This window comes from Prionailurus bengalensis, chromosome A3, assembly GCF_016509475.1.
Source record: "Prionailurus bengalensis isolate Pbe53 chromosome A3, Fcat_Pben_1.1_paternal_pri, whole genome shotgun sequence".
Lineage (NCBI taxonomy): Eukaryota > Metazoa > Chordata > Mammalia > Carnivora > Felidae > Prionailurus > Prionailurus bengalensis.
The window spans coordinates 31,572,944-31,587,171 of NC_057354.1; the positions used below are offsets into that span (position 1 = coordinate 31,572,944).

At 44.7% G+C, this 14,228-nt stretch overlaps 1 protein-coding gene across 1 annotated transcript in view; it reads left to right on the forward strand.

Annotated features, from left to right (window-relative positions):
* Positions 1-13,035, forward strand: part of CDS2 (CDP-diacylglycerol synthase 2) — a 56,511-nt gene extending 43,476 nt beyond the window's left edge. The window contains exons 5-13 of the mRNA XM_043602833.1: positions 298-437; positions 2,234-2,292; positions 2,948-3,030; positions 5,490-5,577; positions 6,098-6,166; positions 7,098-7,250; positions 9,241-9,360; positions 10,085-10,188; positions 10,449-13,035. Coding sequence (XP_043458768.1) covers positions 298-437; positions 2,234-2,292; positions 2,948-3,030; positions 5,490-5,577; positions 6,098-6,166; positions 7,098-7,250; positions 9,241-9,360; positions 10,085-10,188; positions 10,449-10,581 — 949 coding nt within the window. The 3' untranslated portion in view covers positions 10,582-13,035. The remainder of the gene's footprint in view (positions 1-297; positions 438-2,233; positions 2,293-2,947; positions 3,031-5,489; positions 5,578-6,097; positions 6,167-7,097; positions 7,251-9,240; positions 9,361-10,084; positions 10,189-10,448) is intronic.
* The last annotated feature ends 1,193 nt before the right edge of the window (positions 13,036-14,228 follow it).

Below are 14,228 nucleotides of genomic sequence, written 5' to 3' on the forward strand. Positions count from 1 at the left end.
TGGTTTGAGTGTTCTTACATTAGGCGTGGAAACCGGACAAAAAGAGCAAAAACTGAGCCCCCAATTTGTGATACATGGAGAGGGAGTGAAAACTGCCACAAATTCCCAGATAAACTTCTCACCTACAGGGTCACCAGTAAACAGGGAACCCTGGTCTGCTTGTCCCTCTGCAAGCTGCCACCAGGGTCTCGAGGGGCAGGTGGAGTGCCGCTCTGATCCCTGGAACTTTTTCACGGCCTCACTGTAAAGGAGCGGACACATGTGCCCCTCACAGCAGTGACCTGTCTTCCTTTACAGGTACTTTCTACTGTGTGTGAATTATTTCTTCTATGGTGAAACCGTGACGGATTACTTCTTCACTCTGGTCCAGAGAGAGGAGCCTTTGCGGATTCTCAGTAAATACCACCGGTTCATTTCCTTTACTCTCTATCTAATAGGTAGGCATTCAGCGGTTTACCAGTTCTTGTGTTTGTCTTGTGTTTGTATGTCTGTGGAGGAGAGGTTGGGGAATTTCTTGGTTCACGCAGTTTCGATGGTGTTAACTCTGTTCAGGGCAGCAGAGCTGAGGGCCCTGTAGCAGCTCTTGCCTAAGAAATGGGACCGAGGGCCTTGTGTAGTTGTGGGGACTTCAGTCTGTGCCATCTGACCTTGTGTCCCAGCCTCCGTCAGAGGACAGCATAACACGGTCCTGTCCTGACTCTCTTGTTGGCAGAGATTCTGCAGTGCGATCAAAACAAAAACTGTCCAGGAAGTTGGGTATAAAAACAAGCGGCTATCGCTAGGGGCGTGGCCACATGGGGGACATTGCAGTGTAGTGGAAATTTTACCGACCTGGGTTTAAAAAGACTCTGTGACTTCACAGGAGCTGGGAGCTTAATCTTTGAATCCCTTTCATAATCTGGAGCTAAAACAGCAGGGGTACTGTGAGGGTTTAGTCAGATACATTAGAAGTTGACAAACAGTCAAACACTGTGTCCATCTAACCTCAGTCTTATCTGAGTGTTAAGTGTTCATGCTCCTGTTTTTTCATAGTTGCCCTCAAAGCCAGTTTGAGGCACATGAGAAATTTGTTCTGACCTAAATTTCTGTCTGATCTATTTTTGATCAGCTTATAGCAATACTTGTCTCTGTGAATGACACCTGGCTGTAAAATAGAAAATCCACTGCCAAGAGGTCTGCTGGGATTGAGCACAGTCAGAGAGCATGCCTCAGACCCTGAGAGTGACCCCTCACAGAGCCAGGTCAGGGGTCTAGAATAGCCACATGCTTTCTTCTGGGCAGGGCTGTGTTTGAGGGGCCCAGCACTCTCGTGGGTAAAAGTCTCTTTCCTTCCTGAAGGAGGTGGGGGAAGGGTGGCTGTAGACTGTTTTGCCACCATTTGGGTCAGTGTGAGAGATGCAGGGGTGGCCTTGACTCCACACCAGGTGGGTCTCCCTTAGCCAGACCTATAACTTTGGACAGGAGGAGTCAGCAAATTTTTTCTCTTTTTTAAAAAAAATGTTGTTTTAATATTTATTTATTTTTGAGGGAGAGAGAGAGAGAGAGAGAGCGCGCGCACACACACGAGCGAGCGTGAGTGGGGGAGGGGCAGAGAGAGAGAGGGAGACACAGAATCTGAAACAGGTTCCAGGCTCCAAGCTGTCAGCACCGAGCCCGACGGGGGCTCGAACCCACAAGCTGTGAGATCATGACCTGAGCCGAAATCAGACGCTTAACTGACTGAGCCACCCAGGCTCCCTTCAGCAAACCTTTTCTTAAAGGTCCAGATAATATTTTAGGCTTTGGAGGCCAAAGGGTCTTCATTGCACCTCCTCTGTTCTGGCCTTGAGCATGAAAGGAGAAGCCCAGACGACATGTAAACAAATGGGCATGACTGTGTTCCAAAAAAATTTGATTTGTAAAAACAGGCAGCTGGCTTGACCTTTGTTTGTTGACCCTTGCTCTAGGATCAAAACATTCCTATCTGGTGAACAGTGTTCTAAATTGAGTGTAGTCTGCAAGATTTAAAAATACTGCCTTCCTCTGACTGTCTTGAGGGAGTCCATTATCCCTGCTGTCATTGGAATGACTAGGATTATCCCCCTAGGCTTTGGAGTTGTACCCGGGTTAACCAACCGCTGCCAGGGGATTGGCCAGAGGACCACTTCATGCGTCTAAAGGAAATGAGTAGGACAAAGATAATGCAGAGTGTGATTCATTTTGCCCCTTCTTCTCTTCCTGCTCCTCAAACTAGGATTCTGCATGTTTGTACTGAGTCTGGTCAAGAAGCATTATCGACTGCAGTTCTACATGGTAAGGAAAATGTATATGTGTGTCAGAATTCTTGGCTTAAGGGAAGTTCTGCAGAAACTCGGCAGGCCTTTTATGCTTTCTGTGACAAATCAACAGTCTGGAATGCAGGCTGTTGTGTTTGCATCTAGAACCTAGAGCACGAAGGAGTGTCCCCATTTAAGTTAGGTGGCTCTGCTTCTACCTGGACCCAATCACTGTTACTTAATACACCCCAAGCAACCTCTCCACCAGGACCTGAAGGTGGCCTCCAAGTAAGGCTCAGGGTGAAGCTTCAGGCAATGCTCACGAATATCCTACCAGCTACATCGCTCCCTCAACTTGAAAACATCCCCTCACTGAGTGTCCCAAGCACCTAGTAAACACTTATTGAGAAAATGAGACATATCCAGGCTTTTGGAGCGTAGAAAGACTTGCTCACTAAGTGGGCCCTGTGGTTTCTACTTTTGGTGGGGACTGTAGCTGGGGGACAAAGTTACTCCCAAATGCCTGTTCTGTATCTTTTTACTTCCAATAAGACAGGTACAGAAGCAGACATTTTTTTTCTATGTGTTTGTGTTATTGTTGCTGGCAGTTTTCTATTTGTTACTGGCAGTTATTTGAAGTTCCTTTCAAGGTAAACATACAGGTAAAATGTAATCTATATCTTCTTTTGCAGTTTGGCTGGACGCATGTGACATTACTGATTGTTGTAACCCAGTCACACCTTGTTATCCACAACCTGTTTGAAGGAATGATCTGGTGAGTGATGTCAGTGAGGGAGGTTTTCCCTTTTATTTTGTGGGTTTTCTCATGTACAGGTAGGCTGAGAACCCCCGCTTACAGTCTAAGCCAGGGGTTCTCACCTTGAGCTACATCAAAATCCCCTGCCGGGCTGGGTACAGCACAGATCACTTGGGCCTCACTTCTGAGTTTCTGCTTCAGTAGATTCAGTACTAAGAATTTGATTTCTAATACACTCCCAGGTGATGCTGATACTGTTGGTCAGGATCTATATTTTGAGAACTAATGTTCTATTTAAAAAAAAATTTTTTTTAATGTTTATTTACATTTGAGAGAGAGAGAGCAAGTGCAAGCAGGGGAGGGCAGAGAGAGATGGAGACAGAATCTGAAGCAGGCTCTAGGCTCCAAGCTGCCAGCACAGAGCCCAATGCGGGGCTCAAATTCATGAGCTGTGAGATCATGACCTGAGCTGAAGTCAGACGCTCAACCGACGGAGCCACTCAGGTTCCCCCAAAACTAATGTTGTAGACATTAGACATGTGCTTGTTAGCATATGGATATTTTTAATTAATTAATTTTTAAAAGTTTTCTTTTTTTAAAGTTTATTTATTTTGAGATGGAGTGTACGTGAGTAGGGGAGGGGCAGAGAGAGAGAAAGAGAGAGGGAGAGAGAGTGAATCCCAAGCAGGTTCCACACTGTCAGTACAGAGCCCAATGCCAGGCTTGAACCCACAAATCATGAGATCATGACCTGAGCCGAAATCAAGAGTTAGACACTCAACCAACTGAGCCACCCAGGTGCCCCTATACATGGATATTTAAAGAATAAAAGATAATGCAATTGTATAGCAACAGGTTTGAAAACAAAAGGAAACTTTCATGATATGGCAAAATGGAAGCTACCAAAAGTCATGAAGAAGAAAACCTGAAAAGATCAATAACTATAGAAGAATTTTGGATTGCCTAAGAATCCACACCTGAAAGGAAAAAAAAATAACCAATGATAATCTCAGAGTTTTATCTAACCCTTCATACTAAAGCTAATAGGCATGGGGAGGTAGAAAGAATGTTAAGCTGATTTCTTTAATGATTACAGATAAGCCATTGTAAATAAACTATTAGCACATAGAATCTGGCAATGTGTCAAAAGAATGATATAGTTGTTACTTAGTAGACATTACTCCGGAAATGCAGTGGTTTCAGCAGGAAATCTATCAGTATTTATAGAAGTCTGCAGGCTGGCTAAGGAAACTGGATGATCTTAGTGGAAAGGTAAGGCATATCCTAGTTTATATTAGAAGTGTTGAGGGGTTGTGGTTAAGATCCCAGACTATGTCTGTTTCCAGATCTCAGAATGAGGGTATAATAGTACCCACCTCCAAGTTAGTAAATATATGTAAAGTGCTTAGACCAGAGACTAGCTCAGATAATTGGCAGCCTTAGGCATTATTACGTTTAAAACAATGATAGCAATGGCCTGGGGAGACACACAATCTTTCCTTTTCAGAGTTTCAGGTAATTTCGAGGAATGGCTCTGATAAGTCCTTATCTTTAGGGCCAAACGTGCCACTCAGTTCTACAGTGAATTATATTAAAATCTCTGGTTGTTGGTTTTCACACTCAAACTACAAGATTTAATTGTAGATGTAGAAAATATGTTGAGCAGAGAATATGTGCTAGAAGCCTCGACAAAGTAAATAATATCGCGTGGTGTTGAGAGGATACAGACGCTCCCTTAACAAACAGGAAGTCAGAAAATACTGCCTGTAGTTTAGGGGCCAGGAAGTCAGAGATTTCTGTATGTGAAATTCAGAAATTTAAATAGGGGAAATTTTAAAAAAGTGCTGGCCAGAGAGTGGAGAGTGAGGAGGGCAGAAAGATGCTACAAGTGTGGGAACAGCCTCCTGTTTCATGGTGGGGCTGGTGGGAGGGGGGGCGAGAAGGTAGCCAGCTATATGGGGTGTGGTTGTGCACTCAGCCGAGCACTAGGAAATGTAGGCCTCATCAGAGCTAGTCATAAATAGTTAAAAAAAAAAAATAGGTAAATTATGAAACATATTGCATAGAATTATGGAGATGACCTCTAGAAGAAGAGAAGTCAGAAGTCATTAAAAGCAGTTATTTTGGGGAACGGAGATAGGGATGGGAGAAACAAGGAAAACTTTCTTTTCTTTACAGTTTAAATTTGTAGTATTGTGTGCCTATATTACTTTGTAAGGATAAAAAGAACAAATGGCATTTTAGAGAACACCACCTCCGTTTACTCGGGAGTCGTTCAGTAAACACTTGAATGTCTGCTGTGTGCCAGGTACTAGGTATGGCTTGTCTGCTATTTAATTTCTTTTACTTATCAGTTAGTGGAGAACAAGTACTTAGGGGTTATTTTGGTGCCGGAAGTGATGAATGGCAGTGTTTTATAGACATCTGAGGTATTGTCATCTTAGGAGAGTTGATTTCTACTTTGGTTTATTCCCTAGGTTCATTGTCCCCATCTCTTGCGTCATCTGTAATGACATTATGGCCTACATGTTTGGCTTCTTCTTTGGTCGGACCCCACTCATTAAGGTAAGTGGGTCACCCTAACACGAAACACCACTGTGAGGCAACGGTGAGGATCAGCTTGGCACAGAAGAAATCTCACTAGCGTCTATGTCTTCGTGTCATCTTGGAGAAAGTCTTGCAACAGTTTAGTCTTAAGAGAAAAGCCAGACTAAGACATTTGACAACTATTCAGAAAGGAAGAACAAGTTCCTAGAGAAGATAATTGTATAGACTATACAGGCACACTTTGGGGGCTCCGATCTGAATTTGAGTGTTGTTATTTAATTAGTATACTATTTGATAATATAATTAAATTATTTGAATGACTAATTGGGACAGAAAGGAAACTGAGGGATATCAGGCTGGGAACAAGGAAACCAAGCATGGGGTTATTTTTAGAAAGGGAGGTGGTTAACAGAATGAAGGTTTTTTTGTTTATTTTTTATTTGTTTGTTTTAACAGTAGGAAGGTTTTAAACAAGTAATCATTGTTCCAAAGCCACTTATCAAAATGACCTTTGTTAAGATTTGCTCTCTGTCCGTAGCTGTCCCCGAAGAAGACCTGGGAAGGCTTCATTGGGGGCTTCTTTGCTACAGTGGTGTTTGGCCTTCTGGTAGGTGGTGGTTTCCCGCTGGGTGGGAGAGGGCACAGAGACCTCAGCCCACCTTCAAAGCTTGTCCAGGGCTAGAGAGCTTGTCTCCCGAGGCCAAGGACCCTGTCCCACTGAATGGTAACCTTGCCCTGCAAGGGGCATGAGCCTGGCATGCTCCGGAAGTGGCCCGGGCAGATCCAGCTGTCCTTTATCTGCCAGATTCCAAACAGGGTCTTGGCAGTTGAGCAGGGCCGTGTGAACCTGTACTCCCCCCATGTCGAGGCACGGTGACACTCAGCAGGTAGCGTTCTTGTCCACGCATTTGATGTTTCAAGATCAAGTGATTGGCAGCTAAGAGTGGGAGGTGAGGCGAGCCATGCCACTCTGGCCAAGGTTCTCTCCCATTTGTGCCCTGCCTGTGGGTGGTTGATCTTCCCACCCTTTCTGGAGCATTCCCTGCTTCTGACCATCAGGCCAGCCTCTCTCCTTTCTTCAGAGGTGTCCAGCCATCCTCTAGTACTGATTCCCTTACTTCATTATTCTTCTTCCTTTTTCCTCTGGACTGGCTGTCTCTCACTATATCACTCCCTGCCAACCTGCCTCCCATTTGAATTAAATTAAGAGATGCTGAGAAAAAGGGACCGTAGCTTCCCTGAATGGGGGGAATCTTCTTGTAGTTCTTTGCCCAGATTCCTTCAGGTCTGTCCTGGATTTTGGCCTGGATGTTGGGGTAAGTATGTGTGAAGCCTCAGCAGGCCATGAACCTCTTTTAAAAATTTTTCCCAGATTCTGGCAAAATACTTACGTGGGGAAATATGAACCTCTGATTTAGTGCACAGCTTGCAGCGAGCAGGCTAGGCGCTGTGAGGGACACAGCCAGGCCCCGTGTCTGCCACCCAGGCAGGATGACTGGGACTGGTCTCCTCTGCCCGTCTCTGCTCTTCATCCTCAGCTGTCCTATGTGATGTCCGGGTACAGATGCTTTGTCTGCCCCGTGGAGTACAACAATGACACCAACAGCTTCACTGTGGACTGTGAGCCCTCGGACCTCTTCCGTCTGCAGGAGTACAACATTCCTGAGGTGATCCGGTCGGTCATTGGCTTGGTACGTGCCATTCACATGGGGCAAGCTATCCCTGGTTAGATAGTGACCACTCCCTCAAAACAACAACAACAACAACAGCAACAACAACAACCTAGCTTCCTCCCTCCACAACGCTGCAAGCCCCAGGACAGAGAATTGTTCAGGTCAGTTCAGGCTGAAAGCAGAAGGAGACACTTCATCTCACTTCTATTCATTTAGACCAGTGGTTCTCAAACTGTGCTCTGTGGATCCTTGGGGGACCCTGAGATCCTTTCAGGGGGCCTGTGAAGTCACGATTATTTCCATAACAATATAATGACATTATTGGCCTGTTTACGTTGTTGAAATTTGCTGTGAATGGTAGGGTACACAAGCAGTGATGGGTAAACTCGCCTGGTGCGTTCGTATGAGTGGGGGCTCTGGCCCCGAACTGGACTGAGTCATTGGATTCTTCGTGCCACACACACGCAGTGAGAATAAGAGAGTTCCTCCGAAGAGTGTCTTTGATGAAACAGTAAAACTATTCATTTTATTAAATCCTGACCCTTGAATACATATCTTTCTAATACTCTTGTGTATGAAAAGGATGCATAAAAGATTTCTGGTAAATACTGAAGTACAGCGTTTACCTAAAGGAAACACGCGTGCGCCTGTTTGAGATATGAGCTGAACTAGCTGCTGTTTTATAGGGACATCATTTTTACTTGAAAAGTACCGACAAGCTATGGTTTTTCAGGCCTGTGTATTTGACGAACATTTTCCTTGAAGATGACGAAAGTGAGTCTGTCACTCCAAGGAAAACACCTAACGGTGATTGTTACCAACGATAAAATTCACCTGCCAAGTGAAAATTAGTAATTTGGAAAGTGTAATAGGGTTTCCACCAGAGCTCTTAATACTTCATAGCTTTGCTGATGAGAGTTGTGGTGATTCTTTGTAAGATTTTTATAGTGATTTTAACATATGATGACTTTAACATAATGATGTTTTGACATTATATATAGCAAAATGTGTCCACGTTTGGAAGATTTACATAACTTAGTGAACTATTATTTCCTAAATAGTCAGTGCATGGTATTACAGCAGTCACGTGTGGGTAAAAGGTCCGTTCAAAGTTCAAGACAGACCAATGGATTTTAATGCTAAGAGTACAAAAATTTCATTCCTGGATCTCAAATTCGACAAATTTTTAAGAAACTACCATTTGTCAAGTTCTGGTGCAGTATCAGAGCAGAATACCCGTAAGCATCTGAAAGACAGTGCTAAAATACTCTTCCTTTTTTCCTTTTTTTTTTCTTATTTAAAAAAAAATTTAATGTCTTTATTTTTTTTATTTAAAAAAAATTTTTTTTTCAATGTTTATTTATTTTTGGGACAGAGAGAGACAGAGCATGAACGGGCAAGGGGCAGAGAGAGAGGGAGACACTGAAACGGAAACAGGCTCCAGGCTCCGAGCCATCAGCCCAGAGCCCGACGCGGGGCTCGAACTCACGGACCGCGAGATCGTGACCTGGCTGAAGTCGGACGCTTAACCGACTGCGCCACCCAGGCGCCCCTAATGTCTTTATTTTTGAGAGAGAGAGAGAGAGACAGAGTGTGAGTGGGGGAGGGCAGAGAGAGAGGGAGACAGAATCCGAAGCAGGCTCCAGGCTCTGAGCTGTTGGCACAGAGCCTGACATGGGGTTCAAACTCACAAACTGTGAGATCATGACCTGAGCCAAAGTTGGATGCTCAACCAACTGAGCCACCCAGGCGCCCCTACTCTTCCTTTTTTTCAACTACCTAATTTGTGTAAGGCTGGACTTTCTCCGCATACGTCAGCCAAAACATATTGCAACAGACTGAATGTATGATGCTTAATGTCCTCCATTAAGTCAGATATTCGAGATTTACAAACACAAAATCCACTTTTCTTACTCATTTTGATTTTGGAGGGAAAATATAGTTCATTTGATAAAGAGTTATTTATGTCAACAAGGCATCTTGACTGATTTTCCCTTGTTCTTCTCAGACAACAGTCTGGATGTACCCCTTCCAGATCCACAGCATCGCCCTGTCCACTTTTGCCTCGCTCATCGGCCCCTTTGGAGGATTCTTTGCAAGTGGATTCAAACGAGCCTTTAAAATCAAAGTAGGAAAATCTTCTTCCCTATTCTTCTGTCTCCCAGCCCAGTCTCCTGTCCCACCCCATCAACCACCGCCCCCTTCAAAATTCCAGGCTATAAACCCTGACTGTTAATGTGTACTTTCCTTCACTCGTGCATGAGATTTAGGTAGGTTAAATAAAAATACATTGCTTTCCAAGAAAATTCAGTATAGTTTTGACCCTTGAATAATTCAGGGGTTAGAGGCACTGACATTCCCCCCTACTGCATCCTCCCATGTACTAGAAAACTCACATGTGACTGTTGACCAGAAGAATTATTGGTTGATTCACACCTATTTTGTATGTTATATGTATTATATACTGTATTCGTACAATAAAGCAAGCCAGAGAAAAGAAAATGTGATTAAGAAAATCATAAGGAAGAGAGAATACATTTATATTCCTGTACTATATTTACTGAAGAAAATGACGTTTAAGTGGACCCTTGTAGTTTAGACCCCTGTTGTTCAAGAGTCAACTGTAGTTGGATTTTCAGTTTATTTGTTAATATACCTTGTATCTTTCTTCAAAAGAAACATTTTATAATAAGATTGTGTGGTATTATACCCTCAGCATTTGGGTCCATACTTCTTACTTTCTGTTGCCCTCAGCTACTCAGGATAGTAGCTGGACACTGAGGTGGGACCATAGGGCAGGGTTTGATCTTGGCCTAGCCCAGGCTTACCAGTCCTTCCCCTGCCTCTAACAGGACTTTGCCAATACCATTCCCGGCCATGGCGGCATCATGGATCGCTTTGACTGCCAGTATCTGATGGCCACCTTTGTCAACGTGTACATTGCCAGTTTTATCAGGTACGATGCCTTTCCATCTGAAGCCAGTTGTTGGATTTTTGAGTGTGGTGAACATCTGGGATTTTAGCTACACCTCAGTTGAAGTGAAAAGCATCCCAAATATGAATGCAGTTTTCAGTTGCTGCTCTTAATGGATTCTTTGAGGCCCCCTGCCCTCCAAGAGTAGAGAATCCACAGGGAACAGCAGCTATTTGGATAATCAGGCCCTAGAAGCTGCTGAGTCCCCCCACTCAGAGCTGTTTCCTCACGTTCTCCTCCAGGGGCCCGAACCCAAGCAAGCTGATTCAGCAGTTCCTGACCTTGCGTCCAGATCAACAACTGCACATCTTCAACACCCTCAGATCTCACCTGGCTGACAAGGGGATGCTGACAGCCGGCACGGAGGATGAGTAGGGGCCCCAGGGCCGAGAGAGCAAGAGTGAGCAGAGCGAGGGGCAGGGCCCCAAGGCAAGCCCCACTGGTGTGTCTCAGACTATGACAAGGCTTCAACTCACTGGTGTTTTGTTTTTGTTTTTGTTTTGTTTTTGTTTTTTTTTTTTGTTTTTTTTTGTAGAGTGTTTTTTATTTGTGGGATTTAAAAACAATCTGTATATATACAGTCTGTGTGCTTATGATTTGGGTTGTGGGTAAACCATAGCTTTGAGTTGGAAAGAAGTCACAGGGGTAAGACCATTTGGGTCTTTTATACAAAAGTTTTAACCTGGAAGGCAGTGTTGTGCCCACCTGGGGTGGGTCTGCTGGGTACTTCTAGCTCCCAAGCCAGAGCTTCTGTTTCGGTGCTCCATCAGAGAGTGGAGACGTTCGTCTGTGTCTGACCGGTTCAGAGGACCCCCTGCCTGCCTTGTAGCTGCCCCCCAGCAGGGAAGAGGTGCACAGCTTGGATGCCTTTGCTCCCCAAGAGCTTTCACACGGGCCTCCTGAGAACACCTGCACTGGAGTGACAGGACGGTTGCCTTCTGTAGGCTGGAGGGACACAAGCTTATTAATCAGAGGAGCATCCTGCCCACGAAGCCCTGGGGAGCCTGAGCTGTGCTTTACGAGAAGGGTTCACCTTAACTTCATCACAGACTGAATGAAAGAAGGCTTCGTTTGATTTTTTTTTTTTTCCAGAAAGCACGAGAAATTATTTATAATAGTCTGAAAAAATACACTGTAATATCTCAAGTGTACGCAGTAGAATGGACTGTAACCGAGCCCTCCCACAGGCTGTAGGCTCTGGTGGCTCCGACTAACTGTGTCTGTTCAGGGACGATGCTGTTCACGTTTGGGCTGTAGACTTGTTGCTGCTGAATCCTTTCTGGGGGCTTTCCTGTTAGGGAGCAGGGGGCTTCCTGTTCACGCACCCTTAGCCTGACCGACCACCCACGTAGCTGCTGTGTTGTGTATATACTCCTCTTAAGGCAAGTGTGTATCTGTGTGTGTGTGTGGTTTAAAAATCACTTATCCCTTGCAGTGATTTCAGTTGTACCATGACTTCTCCACTGAAACCACAGAATCCTGCTTACAGCTCTGGAAACCTAATCCGATTAGAGGTTTGACTCTTCTGAAGATTCAGTGCACATTTTTTTTTTTTTTTAATATAATGTGACCAGTTTAAATGTAGTGTGTATTTCGTTGAGGGACCTTTTTCCTTTTAAACTGTGATTTATTTTTTTTTCCCCTGCCTGATTATAGGAGTGAGGTTGACTTTGGGAAGACAAGTTCTTTGTCAGGACAGCAAGCAGGGGAGAATGGGAGAGAGAACTTGGTGCCCAAATGTGTTTGCTTATTCTGTGCCACGGCTGTTCTCATTGCCAAATGCAGTGCAGAGACCCGCTTCAGCACCTTGGTCTGCGGCCGGTTCATTCTGTTTCTGTTTAAATCAGCCCTCCTGCTTCCCTGAAAGCTCACAGTCCGCCCAGATGGCTGCCATGTGCAGCACAGGGCAGGCCTCCCTCAACATTACAGCTCTCAGTCACTACGTGACTTTTTCTTCTGAGCGTGCACTTCTGTTTCAGCACATGGCTTTTCTTTTTCAGATCCAAGGCCCCCTTAAAAACAAAATGTGTTTTTGCTTGGGGTTTCTGTTGTGGCTCTGTGACCCTGGGCAGGACATAGCACTCTCCGGGGCCTCGTTTTCGGAGCTCTCTCCTAAGTCCAGTATTCTGTGATTTCTGGCTGAGCAAGTTCTTGTCACCAGAGGCTACTTATGGGTATCGAGTGATGTCCTGGGCACCCAAAAAGCAACAGCTTTCAGGCCATTTCTAAATGCTGGTCCTTGAGATGAGTCAGTATCTCACCCATAAATCTTAGTGGAGGTAATTAGTAACAAGTCTAGTTTTCACATTGAAGAATGACCTTGGTTCCTGAGACCAGAGACAGAAGGGGTTGTCTCTGTTACCTTATTGTGGGCATATGGCGGGGTGCTTGGTGGCTGGGGCCCAGCAACTCCTGAATAAGGCCGTCTTTGGGATTGAGGTGACTGGCACATTCCTTTGTGGAAGTGGTCACCAAGTGGGGAAGGTCCTGGCGTCCCAGGAAGCTGAAGCTGGGTGCTCATGAGAGCTCTCAGCAAGAAGCCCAGAGGGTCAGCTCGGGTTTTATCTTCTGATTTCCCCACATGCTTTCAGGTCAAATAAGAGGAGCTTCCTAGCCTAGTAGCTGGGAAAGTGACACCACCTCGTGTCTATTTATCTATATCTATATATATGCACAGTGTTTTTCTTTCTCCCATTTATTGAAGATATTTCACTGTACAGACGAGATTCAAAAGACTATTTTAACATATACCTGTGCATTCTTAATGAATGGTATAACTTGCTTCAGATCCATTTTTTGTGTGAGAAATAAAATGTGGCTGAAACTGTATGCTCTCCCTTGTGACTTCAGTTTCTCACTTCGTGTGTGGATGTGTTTCCCACTTGTTTTGCTTCATAAATATCATGCAGTCCTGATGTCAAGATTTTTCTTTTCTTTTCTTTTCTTTTCTTTTCTTTTCTTTTCTTTTCTTTCTTTTCTTTTCTTTTCTTTTCTTTTCTTTTCTTTTCTTTTCTTTTCTTTCTTTTCTTTTCTTTTCTTTTCTTTTCTTTTCTTTCTTTCTTTCTTTCTTTCTTTCTTTCTTTCTTTCTTTCTTTCTTTCTTTCTTCTTTTTTAATGTTTATTTATTTTTGAGAGCGAGAAAGAGAAACAGAGCATGAGCAGGGGAGGGGCAGAGAGAGAGAGGGAGACAGAATCCAAAGCAGGCTCCAGGCTCTGAGGTGTCAGCACAGAGCCTGATGCAGGGCTCAAACTCACAAACCATGAGATCACAACCTGAGCCAAAGTCAGATGCTCAACCGACTGAACCGCCCAGGTGCCCCAAGATTTTTGTTTTCTGCTCTGAATCTTATAGGTTCTCACAGCAGCCTCCTGAGGGGCCTCAGGCAAGAGTCCTGAGCGCCTTGCCTGTGAGGACGCTGAGGGCAAGAGCACGTGGAGGCTTCCCCAGGGTCGTGGGGCAGAGGCAGACCTCACTCCAGCTTGCCAGGACAGGAATCAGCCCTAGTTCCACTTGCTTTTGTGAAAGTGGTGTAGGTGTGCCTGAAATTCCAAGAATTCTGGAATATTCGTTCCTCAAGCCGAGGAGGTCAGCCTGTGCACCAAGTTGGAGCTTCCCCAGGGAGCTGACGGACACGCTGTCAAGGAGAGCAGGGCGAATCTGCAGAGGGCCGGGCCTGAGCCGCCTCCCTGTGAGCCCTACTTGTGACCGCTCACGGGACACCTGGGTCTTTCCCCTTTACGAGCGAGCGGGCACACCTAACTGCCCTCAGCACGGGGAAAGTCCACGGCAGCCTGGGTCCTGTTTATGTTTATTATTATTTGCCTGTTTCATGTTCTGAGCATATTAGTAGCTATTGTGTAATCATATTTAAAACATATTACTCTTAGTGTTTTCCATAGTGTTTTCTGGGTTTCTAATTCTACAGTGTATGTTCGAAATTAGTGTCTGTTTTACTTGTAGAAGGGGTGAAATGTAACATTTAACTTTGCCCAGGTGGACTTTGAAGTCACTCTTATGGTAT